Source organism: Echeneis naucrates, chromosome 1, assembly GCF_900963305.1.
Source record: "Echeneis naucrates chromosome 1, fEcheNa1.1, whole genome shotgun sequence".
Taxonomy (NCBI): domain Eukaryota; kingdom Metazoa; phylum Chordata; class Actinopteri; order Carangiformes; family Echeneidae; genus Echeneis; species Echeneis naucrates.
Window position 1 is genome coordinate 2,458,517 of NC_042511.1, and position 14,655 is coordinate 2,473,171.

The window sequence follows — 14,655 nt, forward strand, 5'->3', positions numbered from 1 at the left end:
TCGATGATGCAGATTTATGTGCAGTGGGAATTTCAGCAATTATACTTATAAACGAAGCAAAACAACATTAACTTCAAGTACCAGCATATAATACTTAGAGAGCACTCATGAATTCTTAAAATGATTGCCGGCGAGGGCAATTTAGACAGAAATCACAAAAGGCAACAAGCAGAGAGCAAAAAGGGACAAACAGGAAGCGACGCTACGGATTCTACCGTTCAGGTGACCTGAGATTTGTTTCCTCACACACCTTATTTTTTTTTTTTTTTTAATTACATGTTTCATTCCTTCCTGTTTGGTTTTGATGCAAACGTCCATCACTGTGTGAAATTCACACCACAGAGGCGACTGCACCTGCACACCACCAGGCCCGCTCATGAAAATAACCGGTAGGTGATTAAGATGACATAATTACAGCAAAAGACAATGAGCCTTTTGGGCTGCATTTGGCAGTCGGGCTTGCGTTGCATGTCGCACAAATTGTCACCACAGTGTTTGGCGTTTGCATGCTGTCTCTGTTCCTGCATGGGTTCCCTCTCACATGAACATTGTGCTCATGCAACAACACGAGATAATGGGAGCTAGTTAAATACAAAATCTGAAAATAGATGGAGGATGGTCAGGAAGGTAGCACAAAGAAGAATTAGGATATCACAGAAATCTGAGAAATGATGTCTTCCGTATCAAACAAAAAAGAAACACTCAGTGCTGAATATTCTAACATTTTTAAGGCATCAGAAAAGTGTGTTTTGACGGTTGCGATTGTGTCTTTCCATCTGTGCAGATAATAAAAATGAGAATACTTTATAATTGAAATGAACCATCGTTTCTGAGTAGGAGCAACATTACCTTGAATCAATACTCAATTAACGATTTCCCTCACAGGGTCGACATCCATCTGTCTCCCTCAAATGCCGAAATTAATAGAAATGTTCAGGGTGAATTCTCAGACTCTTCGGAGCTACTTCAGCTGCTGGATATGAATCTTGTGAGTCTCAGCTGGACTGCTGTCTCCTCCTCACCTGCTCTCACTTTCATATCACAAGCAAACACGATGTGAGAGCTTCCAACTTCTCCTCACTCTGAGATCAGAAAAATACAGGCTTGATCCCAGAGACTTTGGGTATACAAACTCTGTTTGGATGGGACCTCCATCCCTGGAGCCAATAGAGACGTGACTCTAGACGTCGCGACCAAAGTTGATGGATGAGACTCAAATAATAAACGAAGCTATAAAGCAGCAATGTCAGCTCCAGTCAAAGGATCAGATTTGAACTTCACTGGTGAGTATTCGACCAAAGTGAGGATCACTTAAAGATAAATCTGGGCTTGTTAGAAAGAGTTGATTCTTTAGTTTGATTAAAAAATAGATCATGACAAAATAAGGCACCTGAAGCTTTCCAGATTCGTTTTAATGTGGAACTGAATTTCAAATGCTTGTCCAAAAAGAAACACAAAAGTAAACATAGCGCAGCGAACTGCATGGTGGGAAACAAAACAAGACGCCAAAGCTGTTTGTGTGCAGCGAGCCAAAGGAGACTTAGAGAACAGGAGGTTAACAGAAGGTCGTGACGCGCGTTGAATATCGTCTGTATGCCAAACTGATTTCCCGTTTGAAAGCTGAGACATGAACTTAACACATGCCATTAACCTCAGACTGGAAAAGCTGCACCGTCTCCACTGCATGCAGATTCATTCATTCATTCATTCACCCGGGGTCACCAGTCCATCACAGGGGCAACACACAGAGACAGACAGAGACCAACAACCACTCGCACTCAGACCTACGGGCAGTTTAGAGTCACGGGGAGAACATGCAACTTCCGCACAGAAAGGCCTCATGCCGGGAAACGAACCCACAACCTTCTTCTTGTGGGGCAACAACGCTAACAACTTCATATTGGGGTTGGCTAAATATGAGTTCATTTTCTGCTGCTACATTTTGAAATTTTGAGTTTGTACACACCACAAATCTGAAACAGGTGAGGTTCCCCACCATTGCACCTATCCCTGGCATCTGTTAAACGAATGTGGGAACACCTCTTCATTTCGTCTTCATTACTCAGGTGATGATTTGTTATGAACTTCACAGGTATCATGACCGACTTATATATCTGAAAGGGTTAAGTCTGCTTTCACAGCACAATGTTTAAAAACCGTCGTGGCTCTAAACAGCTCGAAGCCGATTAATTAGACGAGCTCGGCGCCGTCGGAGTGTTTTTCCAGTCAGTCTACTGCAGCACCTCGGACAGCGACCGAGAAACAGCCCAGCTGCTGTCCATGGTGCTGAAAGAGAGCCGCACATATGAATGACTAAAAATTTCCAAAAATGTATGATGAGGTTTCCAACTGGGGTCAGAACTGAGAAATACATCTGAATCATGTTCCGTCTGAGGCGTTGCGACTTACTTGGCACCCTGTTGATAGCTTTGAGAGGCCGGAGTACTCTCACCGTTCTGATGGCAGTGAAGTTGACGTTCTGCAGGTCCAGCGAGTATTCAATCATGCTGGAAGACACACACAAAACATACAGAGAAACCTGTTAACGACACCAATACTCACCAAGAGAGCGCAGCGCAGAACAAACAGACATTATAATCGCTATAGCTCGTCAGCAATTAAATCTGAACTTCCACGTTGTGTTGAATGAAAAGCAAAAACCTTCACCCAGTTGTTACCTCAGCTGTGTTGAAACAAATGTGAGTCAGTGGAGAAAAGCGTGAATGTGAAATATTTATGTTTACAGGTGTGAGGCTTGACACGGCAAAGGTACACAGCGCTTCATTTGCATCAGGAAAATAAAAACAGGCGTTTTGTTCCATCTTTTGGACACAGATGGAGGAAGAGGGATTACGTACAGTAAGGCCTCCAGCATCCTTGAAAAATAGATACACCTTTTAGTTTCTGGTGTGAAAGCATCAAAGGGGATCCTGCGAGTGTGCAGGCGAAACACGAGAAAGAGAGGCATGAGATTAAACCTGCAACCATCTGAGATGAAAGCAGAGCTTTGAGAGGGAGCAGCCATTGGAGGTGGAGGTGGAGGTGGAGGTGGAGAGGGAGGGGGGGAAGTAGGTGTGGAAGAAAGGAGAGGAGAAGAGAGCGAGTATTTTGCGACGCGACCTATTTTTGACAGCTTCTCTTGGACGGGAAACATACATAAGAGGGAGAGAGCAGACGGAGCGTGGAACAAACAGAGGGGTGGCGGGGAGGAAGCATGAGGCAAGGAGAGATCAGACTTCTGAGCAAGTAAAGCACAGAGGGATGATTAAGTGCAAAGTAAAGACGGCAATAAAAGGAGATTGAGGGAGGGAGAGGGATCCAGGGGGTTTGTCAAGTGTCGGAGATAATTACAGAGTTTGGAAGAGAGCGACTGATGGAGGCTACCAATTGGAATAAACCTGGATGAACAGAGAGGAGGAGGAGGAAATTAGAAGACACTTTCACTTCAAGATATTCTGCCGCTCCATAAAAACAAGCTCATTTCGATGAGAGGCTGGACAGCCTGCCTCAAAAAAAGGCTGTGTTTAAAAAAGGATCGGCCAGTTGGACCCTCTGTAAGCATGGGCGGGTTAGAAAACGTGAAGGAGGAAGTTAAAACAGATTAAGCACAACAACAACAAAAAAAACTGAGCCATGTTAAACTTCTGCCAGGACTCTAAGCTTCAGTTAAAGGTCAAGTTTGGGTAAATCTGGGCCAAAGTGTGGAAGCTGAAGCGTCCACATCAGGTCAGAGGTGAAACTCTCGGCAGACCACATTTCCTTTTTCCTCCAGCATCCAGAATTCAGTCCAGCAACCAAACAACCTCATAAACATCCAGAAGTTGCCGGTCAAACTTGGTGAACCGCGGAGAATGAATCTCTCCCGTCTCAGGGCCGCTGGAGTAACCTTGTGGTGGGAAGTTCATTTAAATAACGGTTAAGACTGAAAATGCTGAAATGGATCTGGGCCTCTTTGAAGGATTCTGTCCGCACTGACCAAAAACAAGTCGGACAGCCTTTCTGCTTTTTTTAAAGTTTGGTCCTCAAGTAAATTTGTTCAAACTTCCTGTTTAATGTGAAGTTTGTCAAACTGTGTGAGGGAGAGCAGATATGTGATAAATGTGTGATACAATTGTGCGAGTGGATGTGAAAGTTAACACATTTGTGCTGCATCGCATCTACAGCTGCTATTGTGATCACTGTGCACAGTGTGTGTCTGTGTGCGCGTGTGCTGAGGCACGGAATGGAGTTAGTGTCAGTTTGAGCAGCAATCTTCGATAAGACGGCTCTTTTTAGTCGCACAATCACACAAGATTACCCATACACACACCAACAATTATACCTGTGCACAAAATGATGTACACTCACTCACACACACACACACACAGACCCACACAAACACAAAGCATCAGCCTTGATACAGTGTAGTTTTTTTCCCCACACTGAGTTGATGTGAACACAGATAATCTTAGTCTCACAATAACGCACACAAACACGCAGAAGCATGTCTCACCCAAAGACGCCAGTGTCAAATCGGATTACGGAGGCTGCACACACACAAAAGCAACAGAAAGCACAGATAAACACAACACACACACACAGGCACATGCACACTCCTGAGGAGTTGCGACACCTCGCACACTCTTACAGTAGACAGACACACAAACACAGTGTCTGTGTTTGAGTTGGGAATATTCCAGAGTGGGAACTGGAGGTCTTCTACTGAAAGTGGTGATTTTTGAAACACTTTTTCTTTTTGGCATTTTATCTACAGTGTCTTTTCTCTCCAGTTTACTTTACCCCCCCCCCCGCAGTTAAATATTCTCTCAGGAGCCTTTAGTCGGCTGGAGCTTTGAATGTTGAGGACAAAGCGTTCCGATCCATCGGATGTTCCTACGCCAGCTTCCGATTACATTTGGGATTCTTTTCAGGATCCTCCTCTTCATGTACAAGGCGTTGCCTCAGAGACAGTTTGTGAATTGTTTATCTCTCCATTTGGGCCCTTTGAGCAAAGCCTGCAAGGAAAAGGGCCAAACACCCATTTGGGTTGGGGGGGGGGGCTCTCTGTCTGTCAGTCACAGAATAGCCAGGCCTGAATGCAAATCTCTTTTTTAGGGTTTACTAAATAAAAGTCCAAAAAACTACTTCAGCAACATTTCAGACAATGTTAATCAGCACTCACAGAATAAAAATGTGAATAAATCAACTTTAGGACCTGTCGATTGAGCTAAATGGAGAATAATCACCAAAGAATGTCTGCGTCTAACTATTGATTATCCACCTGACGTGTCACTCAAAACCACAAACGTCCATCTCACGCCGGCTCAAGTGGAAAAGTTCAGGGTTGATGTTTATGTTATGATGTTGTGAATAATGAGATGAGATAGAATCGTAGTTTGTTGATCAGTTCAACTTGAAACAAGGAAATGAGACGCTTCTCCTCATATAAAGGTGAGGCCACAGGTTGTGTCTCCACGGACTCGACACCCAATTAAAGTTACAAATTAAATTGGGAAAATGAGATGAAGCTTCCGTGTCCGATTAGAGCCTCTCATCACGGCGTGCTCGTTCCTTAATTTAAAATCAAATGACTGCGCTGCTCCCAAAAGTGTTTATTATTTTCACCGTGGCACAGCGATCGCCAAGAAGCCAGCCTCTCATCAGTCAGTGTCGGAAACTGCACACCATCATCAGAGTCTGTTCTTCAATGGGCGCAATAAATAAGACTAATATGATTGATGAGTTATCACCGAGCTGCAGCTTTCCCCCCGAAACTGTTATTAAATAATAGTTATATTTTTATTATCTTACTGAAGGTGCCAAGCTGTCGTTGTCTTCCTCTGACTGTCTTTATTAGTCCTGTTTGCATTTTGCTTTATTCCAAGTATCCACTGATTCTGTTGTTAAATGCCGTGTTGTCAACATGAGTTGTGTTCAAATGCCTGTGTAACCATCGGTGTGTGATTAGCGTGTGGTTTCAAGAAGGCACAACACAAAAATGACATCACAGTAGCACAGCGCAGGTCCACAACAACTGAGCCGGATAGCATTTCGAAAACGGAGAATCCAGAGGAATCAGCAGGCCGTCTTCTTCATTATAAAACCCCGAAAGCTCCGAAACATGATTTCTTTCCTGAGATTTGCAACCACTCACATTTACATTTGTAGTTAACCACAAAAGCTAATGTTTTCTTTTCTGTTATTAGAAAAAAAGCCCGTCTAATGGCTGATGCAGGCTGTGGATGACAATAAGGTGGCTGAATAGATATCGCACATTTAGGCCGTCTACGAGCCGAACAGGCAGGAGTAAACTAATTGGGCAATTACCAGAGAGAAGCGAACGGCTCGTTTTATTCCAACAAGTCCGGGCCACACTCCTGCTGAAGAAGATGGCATCAATTATTAAAATAAGATTAATGGATGCAGTCGATCTTCTGTCCCAGAAGCGGTTCAGAGAAAACACAAACACGTGAGCGCAAAACGCACACGGAAGCGCCCACGTTTTAATAAAGCTCTGACTCACTCTTCTCCCTCCTGCCCTCTTCCACTAACTTCAACATCTCGCAAACTCGCCCCTTCAATCATTTCCTTTCTCTCCACTTTTTTTTGGACCTCCATCCTGTTTTTTTTTTCCTCCTATCAATTTTATTTTGTCCGCTACGTGTTAGTGTTCTCACTGCTGTTTTCCATTCTCACTGTGTCAGAGCTTTAATGAGCTACTGTTACACCTCCAGCTGGGTACAGATGCTCATACACGTGTCTGCATCTGTCTGTGTGTGTGTGTGTGTGTGTGTGTGTGTGTGTGTGTGTGTGTTTGTGTGTGTGTTTGCTTGCTTGCGTCCATGTTGTGAAAAAGATTTTGTCAAAGATGAAAGCCAGCTGTCTGCTGATGCCGTTGCGGTCACGTTGCCCATTTCTATTTCTCACTTAGCTCTTCGTCGCGTTTGAGACTCTGACTTCATGACAGACTTCCACGGAATAAAACACTGCTGGGAAACACCTTCTTCAGGCCGCACGGGGTGCTACATTATATTAAGGTGTTTTTGGATGACAAATCAGAATTGGGTTCATGTTAATACTGAGAAATCATCTCAGTTCAGAGAAAAACTCTCTGTATTCAATCAGTATTAATAACGCTGTAACTTTGTGATGTCACAATGACACATACGCCGCTCTAAGCCACGCCCCCCCCCCCCCCCCCCCCCCCCCCGGGCCCAGCCCACCTGGAGACATCTGTTGTGTCTTTATAGTGACGCTCCAATATTTTAGGAAATACATGAATATGTGAACAAAGTGGAAAAATCTAGTCCAAACAACGTTCACCCTTTCTGTTTCGGGAGATTCTTTGATGTGAAGCACACATAATCCATTTATTTTGCTTCGGGAAGAATCAGATCAGATGTAAATAAATCTATTTTATCCATGAAACTGTTTTTTTTTTTTTTTTTTTTCTATCCATTAAGAGGCTTTATTGTTGTGGCTGATTGGAGCATATCAGTAAGGTTAGGCTAAATTATTTTCAGCGTAGGCGGGATAAAGCCTCATTTCAAGCCCCGATTCCGTCTCTTTGCTCAAATATTGACGCTACTCAGTCAAAGTGAATGTTTGGCTCCTTTAGGCCATTTAAATAGATCTCATTGAAATATGAAGTGCTAATGGCTTCAGTTTGTAAGCAGCATTTTCCAGACAAATACATTTATGCTCATACACAACTCACACCTAATGACTTCTATCGTGCTCAGTTCATACACGCTTCGTGTTTGCTGTTCAGAAAAAGTTTAACTTTACGAGGAAAATGATTTAAATGACAAAAGAAAAGAACGAGTGTCATCCAGAGATAATGGACTGCACACCAAATCAGGTACAAGTGTGTATTTTGTATCACTTAGATACAACAACACAACTTCATCAGATAGGATTCAATAATTTAACACGCAGACACGTGTTTGGATAGTTAATGGCAGCAGATACCAGACTGAGCTACCAGGCTTCCTTTACAGAACTAATCAGGATCATTAACTTAATAACTGCATTCATCACCTGCCAGTTATACCATTCACACACTGCACAAAACACAGACACAAGCACAAGCACGGCCTTTAGTGTGTGTGCGTTTGTCATCCACTGCATTACATACACCGCTCCACCACAGTAATTAGCTACTAAGCATTTTTCTGCTGTTCGAGAGACAAACAAAACAAAACAAGCAAAAAGCAAAAGGCTCAGCACAAAACTAAAAGGTTATCTGATTTCTTTTTTCTTTTTTTAATGAGACAGCAGTCATGTTACGGTGCCAGTCAACACAATAATTGCTGGCCGAAGCCACTGTGGCCTGCTCTTTGAAGGTACGATGGCGTGATGTGGCGATCCAAGATGGAGGCATCGTCTGTTTGTGTGTTTTCTGTGGATTACATGGACCACCTGCACCGCTCCTCTGCTGCTCATTAGAATATAGCAGCTGTGTTTCATCTAGTTTCTTTAAAATGCATCTATTTGACATGACCGTGGTGTAAAAAGTGTTTTTGATGCTGACCTTGCGTTGAGTTTCTTAGTCACCTCAGTGCAAAAAAAAAAAAACAAAACAAAACAAAAACAAAACATACTTCCCACTGCGACCAATTCTTTCCAACAAAGGAAATGTTGAGCCTGCAGAGAACACTGGCACTGAAACAACTCAGACATGACCCCCTGAGCAAAGACGCAAAGAAAAACTCTCCGCCGCTTATTGACTTTTGAGGGAAGAAGAAATATGAGCTGGCGTTCTCGCTCAGCCCTCAATGAGGCTGCAGTCTCTTCTTCTTTACTGAGTAATGACCAGATGATAGAGCGCCTGATTCAGCACCAGTCAACGGGACGGCACAGCGATCTAAAAACAATGAGGTAGCAGCTCTGCAATCCACGAATCGAAGGTGTTGCAGTGACTAACAGGTTTCTCAACATGAGGCCAAAGAGTCAGACAATCAGATAAAACCCTTTATGACTTCATTTCTGTTATATTGATAGCCAACCTATTGATTTTGATTTAGTCATGTTGAATTAGAAAGGGCTGTGCCCGCGTAAAAAACAAAACAAAAACAGCAAATGAAGGTCAACGCTGAAAAAAACAAACACTAACATCGCAGACCGCAGATTCAGGCCTACAGCTACAAAAGAAACATTTCTTTATTTGTATTTATTTGTATTGTTTGAATTACATTTACTGACTGTTTTGAATACTTGCGTGCAAACTTATTTCCAGTAATCAAATTTGAAGAAGACACGGTGTCGGTTGCAGGATTTTATCAAGTAAGCAAACAAAATGAACACGAGGGATTATTTTTAGTTTGATCCGGCAACGTAATGCTTCCGTCCAATATTTAAGAAAAGCATCACAAACACTTATTTCTGTTAAAGGAAAGCGAGAACAAATGATACATGTGTAAATATAATTCTGCCAACGCACAACGGGGATCCATTATGGGCTCCCATCTGCTGTCCTCATCGTGCTGTATAGGTTTTGGCACCTCAAAACATGAAGGGCACAGCTAAGATATGTATAATGAAAGCATATGTTTGCTATAGAAAGGCACATACATCTTCATGTATGACAGCAATACGAGAGCAGACAGAGACAGATGGCATGGCCAAGAAAAAAAACAAAAACAAAAACAAAGAAGTCCCATTTAAAGCTAAATCATTAGACTTATGGAAACTGGTGTGTAAATTACTCTCATGAAGTCATGAATGGGCTCTTTTTCACTTTTAGAAGCTTCATTAAACTCTTGAGCCTGACTCGATTCATTAGGACTCGTAAACAGATGGAGCAGAGCAATATGTCAGCTGTCAGCTCGTGTCATTGAAGTCAGACTCTGTAAAGCTCGTTGAAGTGGAAGTTGAAATGGAAGTTAAGGCGTCAACACCAGATCTGGAAGACCAAAAGTAAAAAAAAACAAAACAAAAGGATGACGCGGGGGTCCATGATACTGAGCTCCTTATCAGGTGTTCCATTAACACTATTTTTATTATTATGTGTTCCAGCCCGCCACACGGTTACACTTTCGGTTTTCAAATGGGCAACTAAACCCAGAAATCATCAAAATTAGATTAATGTCACTCATTCCCCATTCATCTCCGATCAATCTCTTCCTCTGGCTCTTTCATACCTCTTCTCTCTTTCCTTTTTGGCCCAACCAGTCGACCGTCAGCTTCATTTTCATCTCCGAGAGCTGTTTTATAAACGATTACTTTGGACAGAAAAAGTAAATTTTGCTCTTCTGTCTCTCATTTGGAGGGGGAAAAGGCCACCTTTGCCAAATCTTAAGATGATGACAGGAGAAACGTTGTTTGGGAACCGTTGCAGTCTGGATCCAGACATCCCGCCTTCAGTCGCTGAAAACACTCAAAGCAGATCCCAGTGTTGCAGTCCGGCCAAAAGTCAGACTTTTTAAAACGTGCATTAATTGCGATAATTCTGATTGAAAGAATAAAAGGTTGTATTTTCTACAAACACAAAAATCCCCATTGTTTGAGAACTGCACTTAAAAGCTTGACAATTGTTATTCAGGGACATGCAAAACAATCTGAGCCAGGATGCCTTTCAAAATCCCAATCTGGCCTCCTACTCTGCTAAGAATGCCATTTTAGGTGGAACACGTGCTCATTTGTCCCCGTCTGGATCTCTCACCAGCAGGACTTCAGTGCAACTTTGCCAATCTGGAGCCAATCGTACGAGCAACATCTGTTGGCTGGGACAATGGAGGCACCGCAGCAAGTCAGTCAGCTGGCTCCGACTGGGCCACCGAACAGCGGCGGTGCAGCTTGAATGGGGAAATGCAACAGAGGACACAGTCCTGGCTGTCGTCCTCACAACGGGTTCCATAAGAAATGTGCAAATTTATGAGCCCTGACATTTGTCTAATATCTTTTCATGTCCCTTTTCCTTTCCTGTACGCTGCTGGCATTTTTTCACTCATGCTGTCCCGACACCTCTGCTCAGCGCTGGAGAAAGACAGAGAGAGGAGGAGGAGCCGGCAGTATGGATGGATCCTGAGAGAGGAGGTGTAAAGCTGGGCCTGCGCTCCCAGATAGCCTCCCAAACAACGGCCCTCATGACGCTAACAAAAGGATACACAAACACAAACACACATTCTGTGTTGCATATTTAAACAACAAAGACAAATTCCTATCACCTATCACTGCTTTCTTTTCCTTTGCACGAGCTTCCTTGTCCATTCAGCTGCATGTGAAGACAGCAGCACAGGAGCGCCCACAAATTATTATCAGCGTCACTCATCGGAAGTAACGTTATTACCGCAACCGAGAGCCGAAAGCAGCTGGACGTATAATCACCAGTCAGAAGATGCGAATATGGAGAGACAGATAGCCTGTGGCCCCGGTTTTATTGTGCGTAACAGAGCTGCCATCACTACCTCAACAGCAGGAGTCCTCTGTGGACACGCTGAGGATAGATATGGAAATGAATTCATGACGGTCGTTCGACCAACTCTGGCTTCATGGGAGTCGCTGTGTCTTCATGAGGTTTGAAAAGTGACGGCGTCCGTAAACGGAGCACAAATTAGATCCACCGTCATGATTCCCTGAACACCTTCACGTCTTTTGTACATTAACACGTGAGGCGTACAAGGATTGGATTCTTGTCTTACCTCCTGAAGAGCTCATTATACAGACTAAAAGTGCCACATGGTGTGAAGTGAGATGTTTGTGTCCTCGTTGATTATAAATCAGCTGTGGGTTCTATATTATTATCAAAGTGCTCAGTCCGCAGAGTACTGCTCACAGCCTGGATTCAGAAACGAGCCCTCAGGACTTTCTCAACTCTGTGATACCACATAAAGCAGTCAACACTCTCAGCCATGACCCCACCCGGCGGGATTGAGTTTCTTTGAGCATTTTATTGATTTCTGTTATTTTTTCTCTCGCCGCTCTTCTATCACGCAGAGCTCCAAAGAGGTGGAGTTTGGTTTTGGTTCTTCAAAGCACAAATCTTCTGTTAATCTTTGTATAAATATTAACATTTAACCCTCTGGCCCATCGCGGTCACTACAGTGGGCTGCTTTCTGTGTCGTCCCATACACTTCAACCCACTGCTCAGCTGCAGTAAGTGCAAAAAAAGAAAAAAGAAATTTTAAAAAAAGTCCTCCATTATTTCTGCTCTCAGAGAATCTGAAAGGTTAAAAAAGAAAAAAGTATTTCTAAGGATTCACTTCAACTTCTTTTATTCATTGTTTTGTTAAAAACATATTTCATCATTTCAAAGTTAAAATGTGCGTTATAAAAAGATGAAGTTGATTTCTTTTTCTTTTTTTTTTTTCCACGCCTAGAGAGTAATAAAAACACGTGGGAAGAAGAAAATCCTTTGGGGGGTTTCCATAATTCATGCATCAGAGCGTTAAAATAAAAATACTGAAAAATGTGAAACGGGGCCTTTAATGTCAAAGTGCAGGCCAGATTTTTCATGATGGGTTGTTTACACGAGCGCAGCAGCACGAACCCACGAGGAAAAGAAACTATGAAGAATTAGCATGATGAAAAGATTAATGCCTGCAGACTGGGCCCACGCGACAATATTCAATAACACCAAATACCACCATGTGTCCCTCCATGTGTGATATTTTTCACATTTGTGAGTCATCTTTTTGTTGTTGTTGTTGTTTCTTTTGGCAGTTATCACAGTTTGCCCAGCTGCCAAATCCCACCCTCATTTCACTGCTTAGCTCACATTACACTTTGACCGTTAGATGCTGAAATTCTAAAAAGGCATCTGGCGGACCGGTCGGGATTTCATTTAGTTTGAAATATAGTTCAGTAATCGTAACGTGAGCGGATTCCTTACCAGTGTAGCGCCGCACAATTTGCTACCACACACAACAACACTAAAGACTGTGCGACAACAATGTTTGTCAAGTTTTCTGAATTCAAAATGACGACAACTCATGTCAGAGTGTGCTTCCATTTTGGACACCTGCCTACTCCACGCGCCCCCCCCCGCCCCCCCAGGCTGTGTGCAGGGGTCTGGTTCAGCTCTGGTTCAGCTCTACAGGCGAGTTAAGCAGAGCCTGATGTGGAACTCCTGCTGCTCCTAATCCCTTTCCTGCAACTCGCCTACTGTTTGTTTTTGCAGCACACTGTGTCCCAGGGGTGCAACGTTTTATCACGCCACCCCCACCCTCCTTCCTCCAGCGCCACTTCCCTACCTTCCTGCTGCTACGCTCACCCCATGTGGTGGATTTGGGACTGGGGAGTAATTGGTGGCAGCTTTCCGCGACGTTGAGCGCCGAGCAGTTGAGGTTTGGGCTTGCTGAGACGTGGTGACAGAACTCTGCGGCGGCTGCTTAAAGGAGGATGATTGGGACATAAGAGGAGGTGGAGGTGGGGGACGGCATACGATCTGAAACTGCAGGATGAGAGCGTAAAATAAGACCATATAAAACATTAGGAGGAAGCGCAACAATGGCAGTAGTGGCTTCTTTCGCCTCGGGGCTGAAATTTATGGAAAATATAAGGAAAGTGAATGAAAAACGTTCACCTCGCTTTGAGCAGAAAACTGAGGAGGAGGAGAGAGGAAACGAAAAGGCAGAATATCGTTTCGGGGAAAATGTGTCATGGGAAAATGCAAGTCAAGATAAAAATTGTGAGAAATAAGGGAAAAAAAAAAGGCTTTGAGGGTTTGTAATTCATTGAACACAGATGTAGCTCAAATGTAAACATTTCCTTTCATATACTATTGAATTATTTGAATGTTAATTAAATTTGCTTTCATGTCCTCATAAGAAGTCTTTTCTCAGGGCGCTACAGGAAGAAAAAAAAAACTTAATATACTGTGTTTCTTAGTGAGGTCAGTGGAATGGATACATCTAATGTCTGGAAGATAAAAGAAAGGAGGGATTATATTTCTTTTGAACATCGGCGTGACCAGCAGAATTCAAAACGACGTAGAACGCCACCGGCCACAAACGTTATGACCAGTGTTCAACGAGTATGAAGCTACGAAAGGACGACATGGAATCTCTGGAAGAGCAATTTAAGGCAGGAAATATAAAAATGAAAAGTGCTATTTGGAAGATTCCTCAGCTCTCATTCTTGTGTTCAAAAGACAAGCAAACATCTTCGGGGGCGGGAAACGACTAGCTGTTTAGCTCCCGATAGAGACGATGGAACCGGTTTCCACTGTTCACCTGTACAAAAGAGGAGCCAATTCCCCCTAAAGGCTGAACATCACGTCAGCAGTTTTTCTAGACCGATGAGTAGTTGAGTAGAGTGCCGTTCATGCTAATTACCAAAGCTCACAAGTAAATGAAGAAACGCATTACGCATTATCCTTATTGTGTCATATCGATCAGCCCCTGATGGATCAGTACTTACTGGGCCGTTTTATCCCATTATCTTTGAACGAAGAGTCCCTGAAGGATGACTCAAAGTGTTTGGACTGATTGCATCACGTTGTTTGATGATTAGTCCTGGTTTCTCTGCGGGGTGCAGGATATCAGTCAGTTCTGACGTTTTTGGAAAGACGTCTCAGCCAACCGGAGACACAGATGTGGGATTTACACACTTTTCCTGGCGGTGTCATCTTCTTCCCAGAGCAATCTGTTTGCTGATTGAGTCACGTCACGCTATCGATCTCTTAAAAGACTGGAAAACATTAAAACGATAGGATCGTAATTCATTGAGTCATCA

At 43.2% G+C, this 14,655-nt stretch overlaps 1 protein-coding gene across 1 annotated transcript in view; it reads right to left on the reverse strand.

The window, feature by feature from the left end:
• Positions 1–14,655, reverse strand: part of cacna1ib (calcium voltage-gated channel subunit alpha1 Ib) — a 117,038-nt gene that overhangs the window by 77,231 nt on the left and 25,152 nt on the right. The window contains exon 4 of the mRNA XM_029501062.1: positions 2,410–2,507. Within this exon, the coding sequence (XP_029356922.1) occupies positions 2,410–2,507 (98 nt within the window). The remainder of the gene's footprint in view (positions 1–2,409; positions 2,508–14,655) is intronic.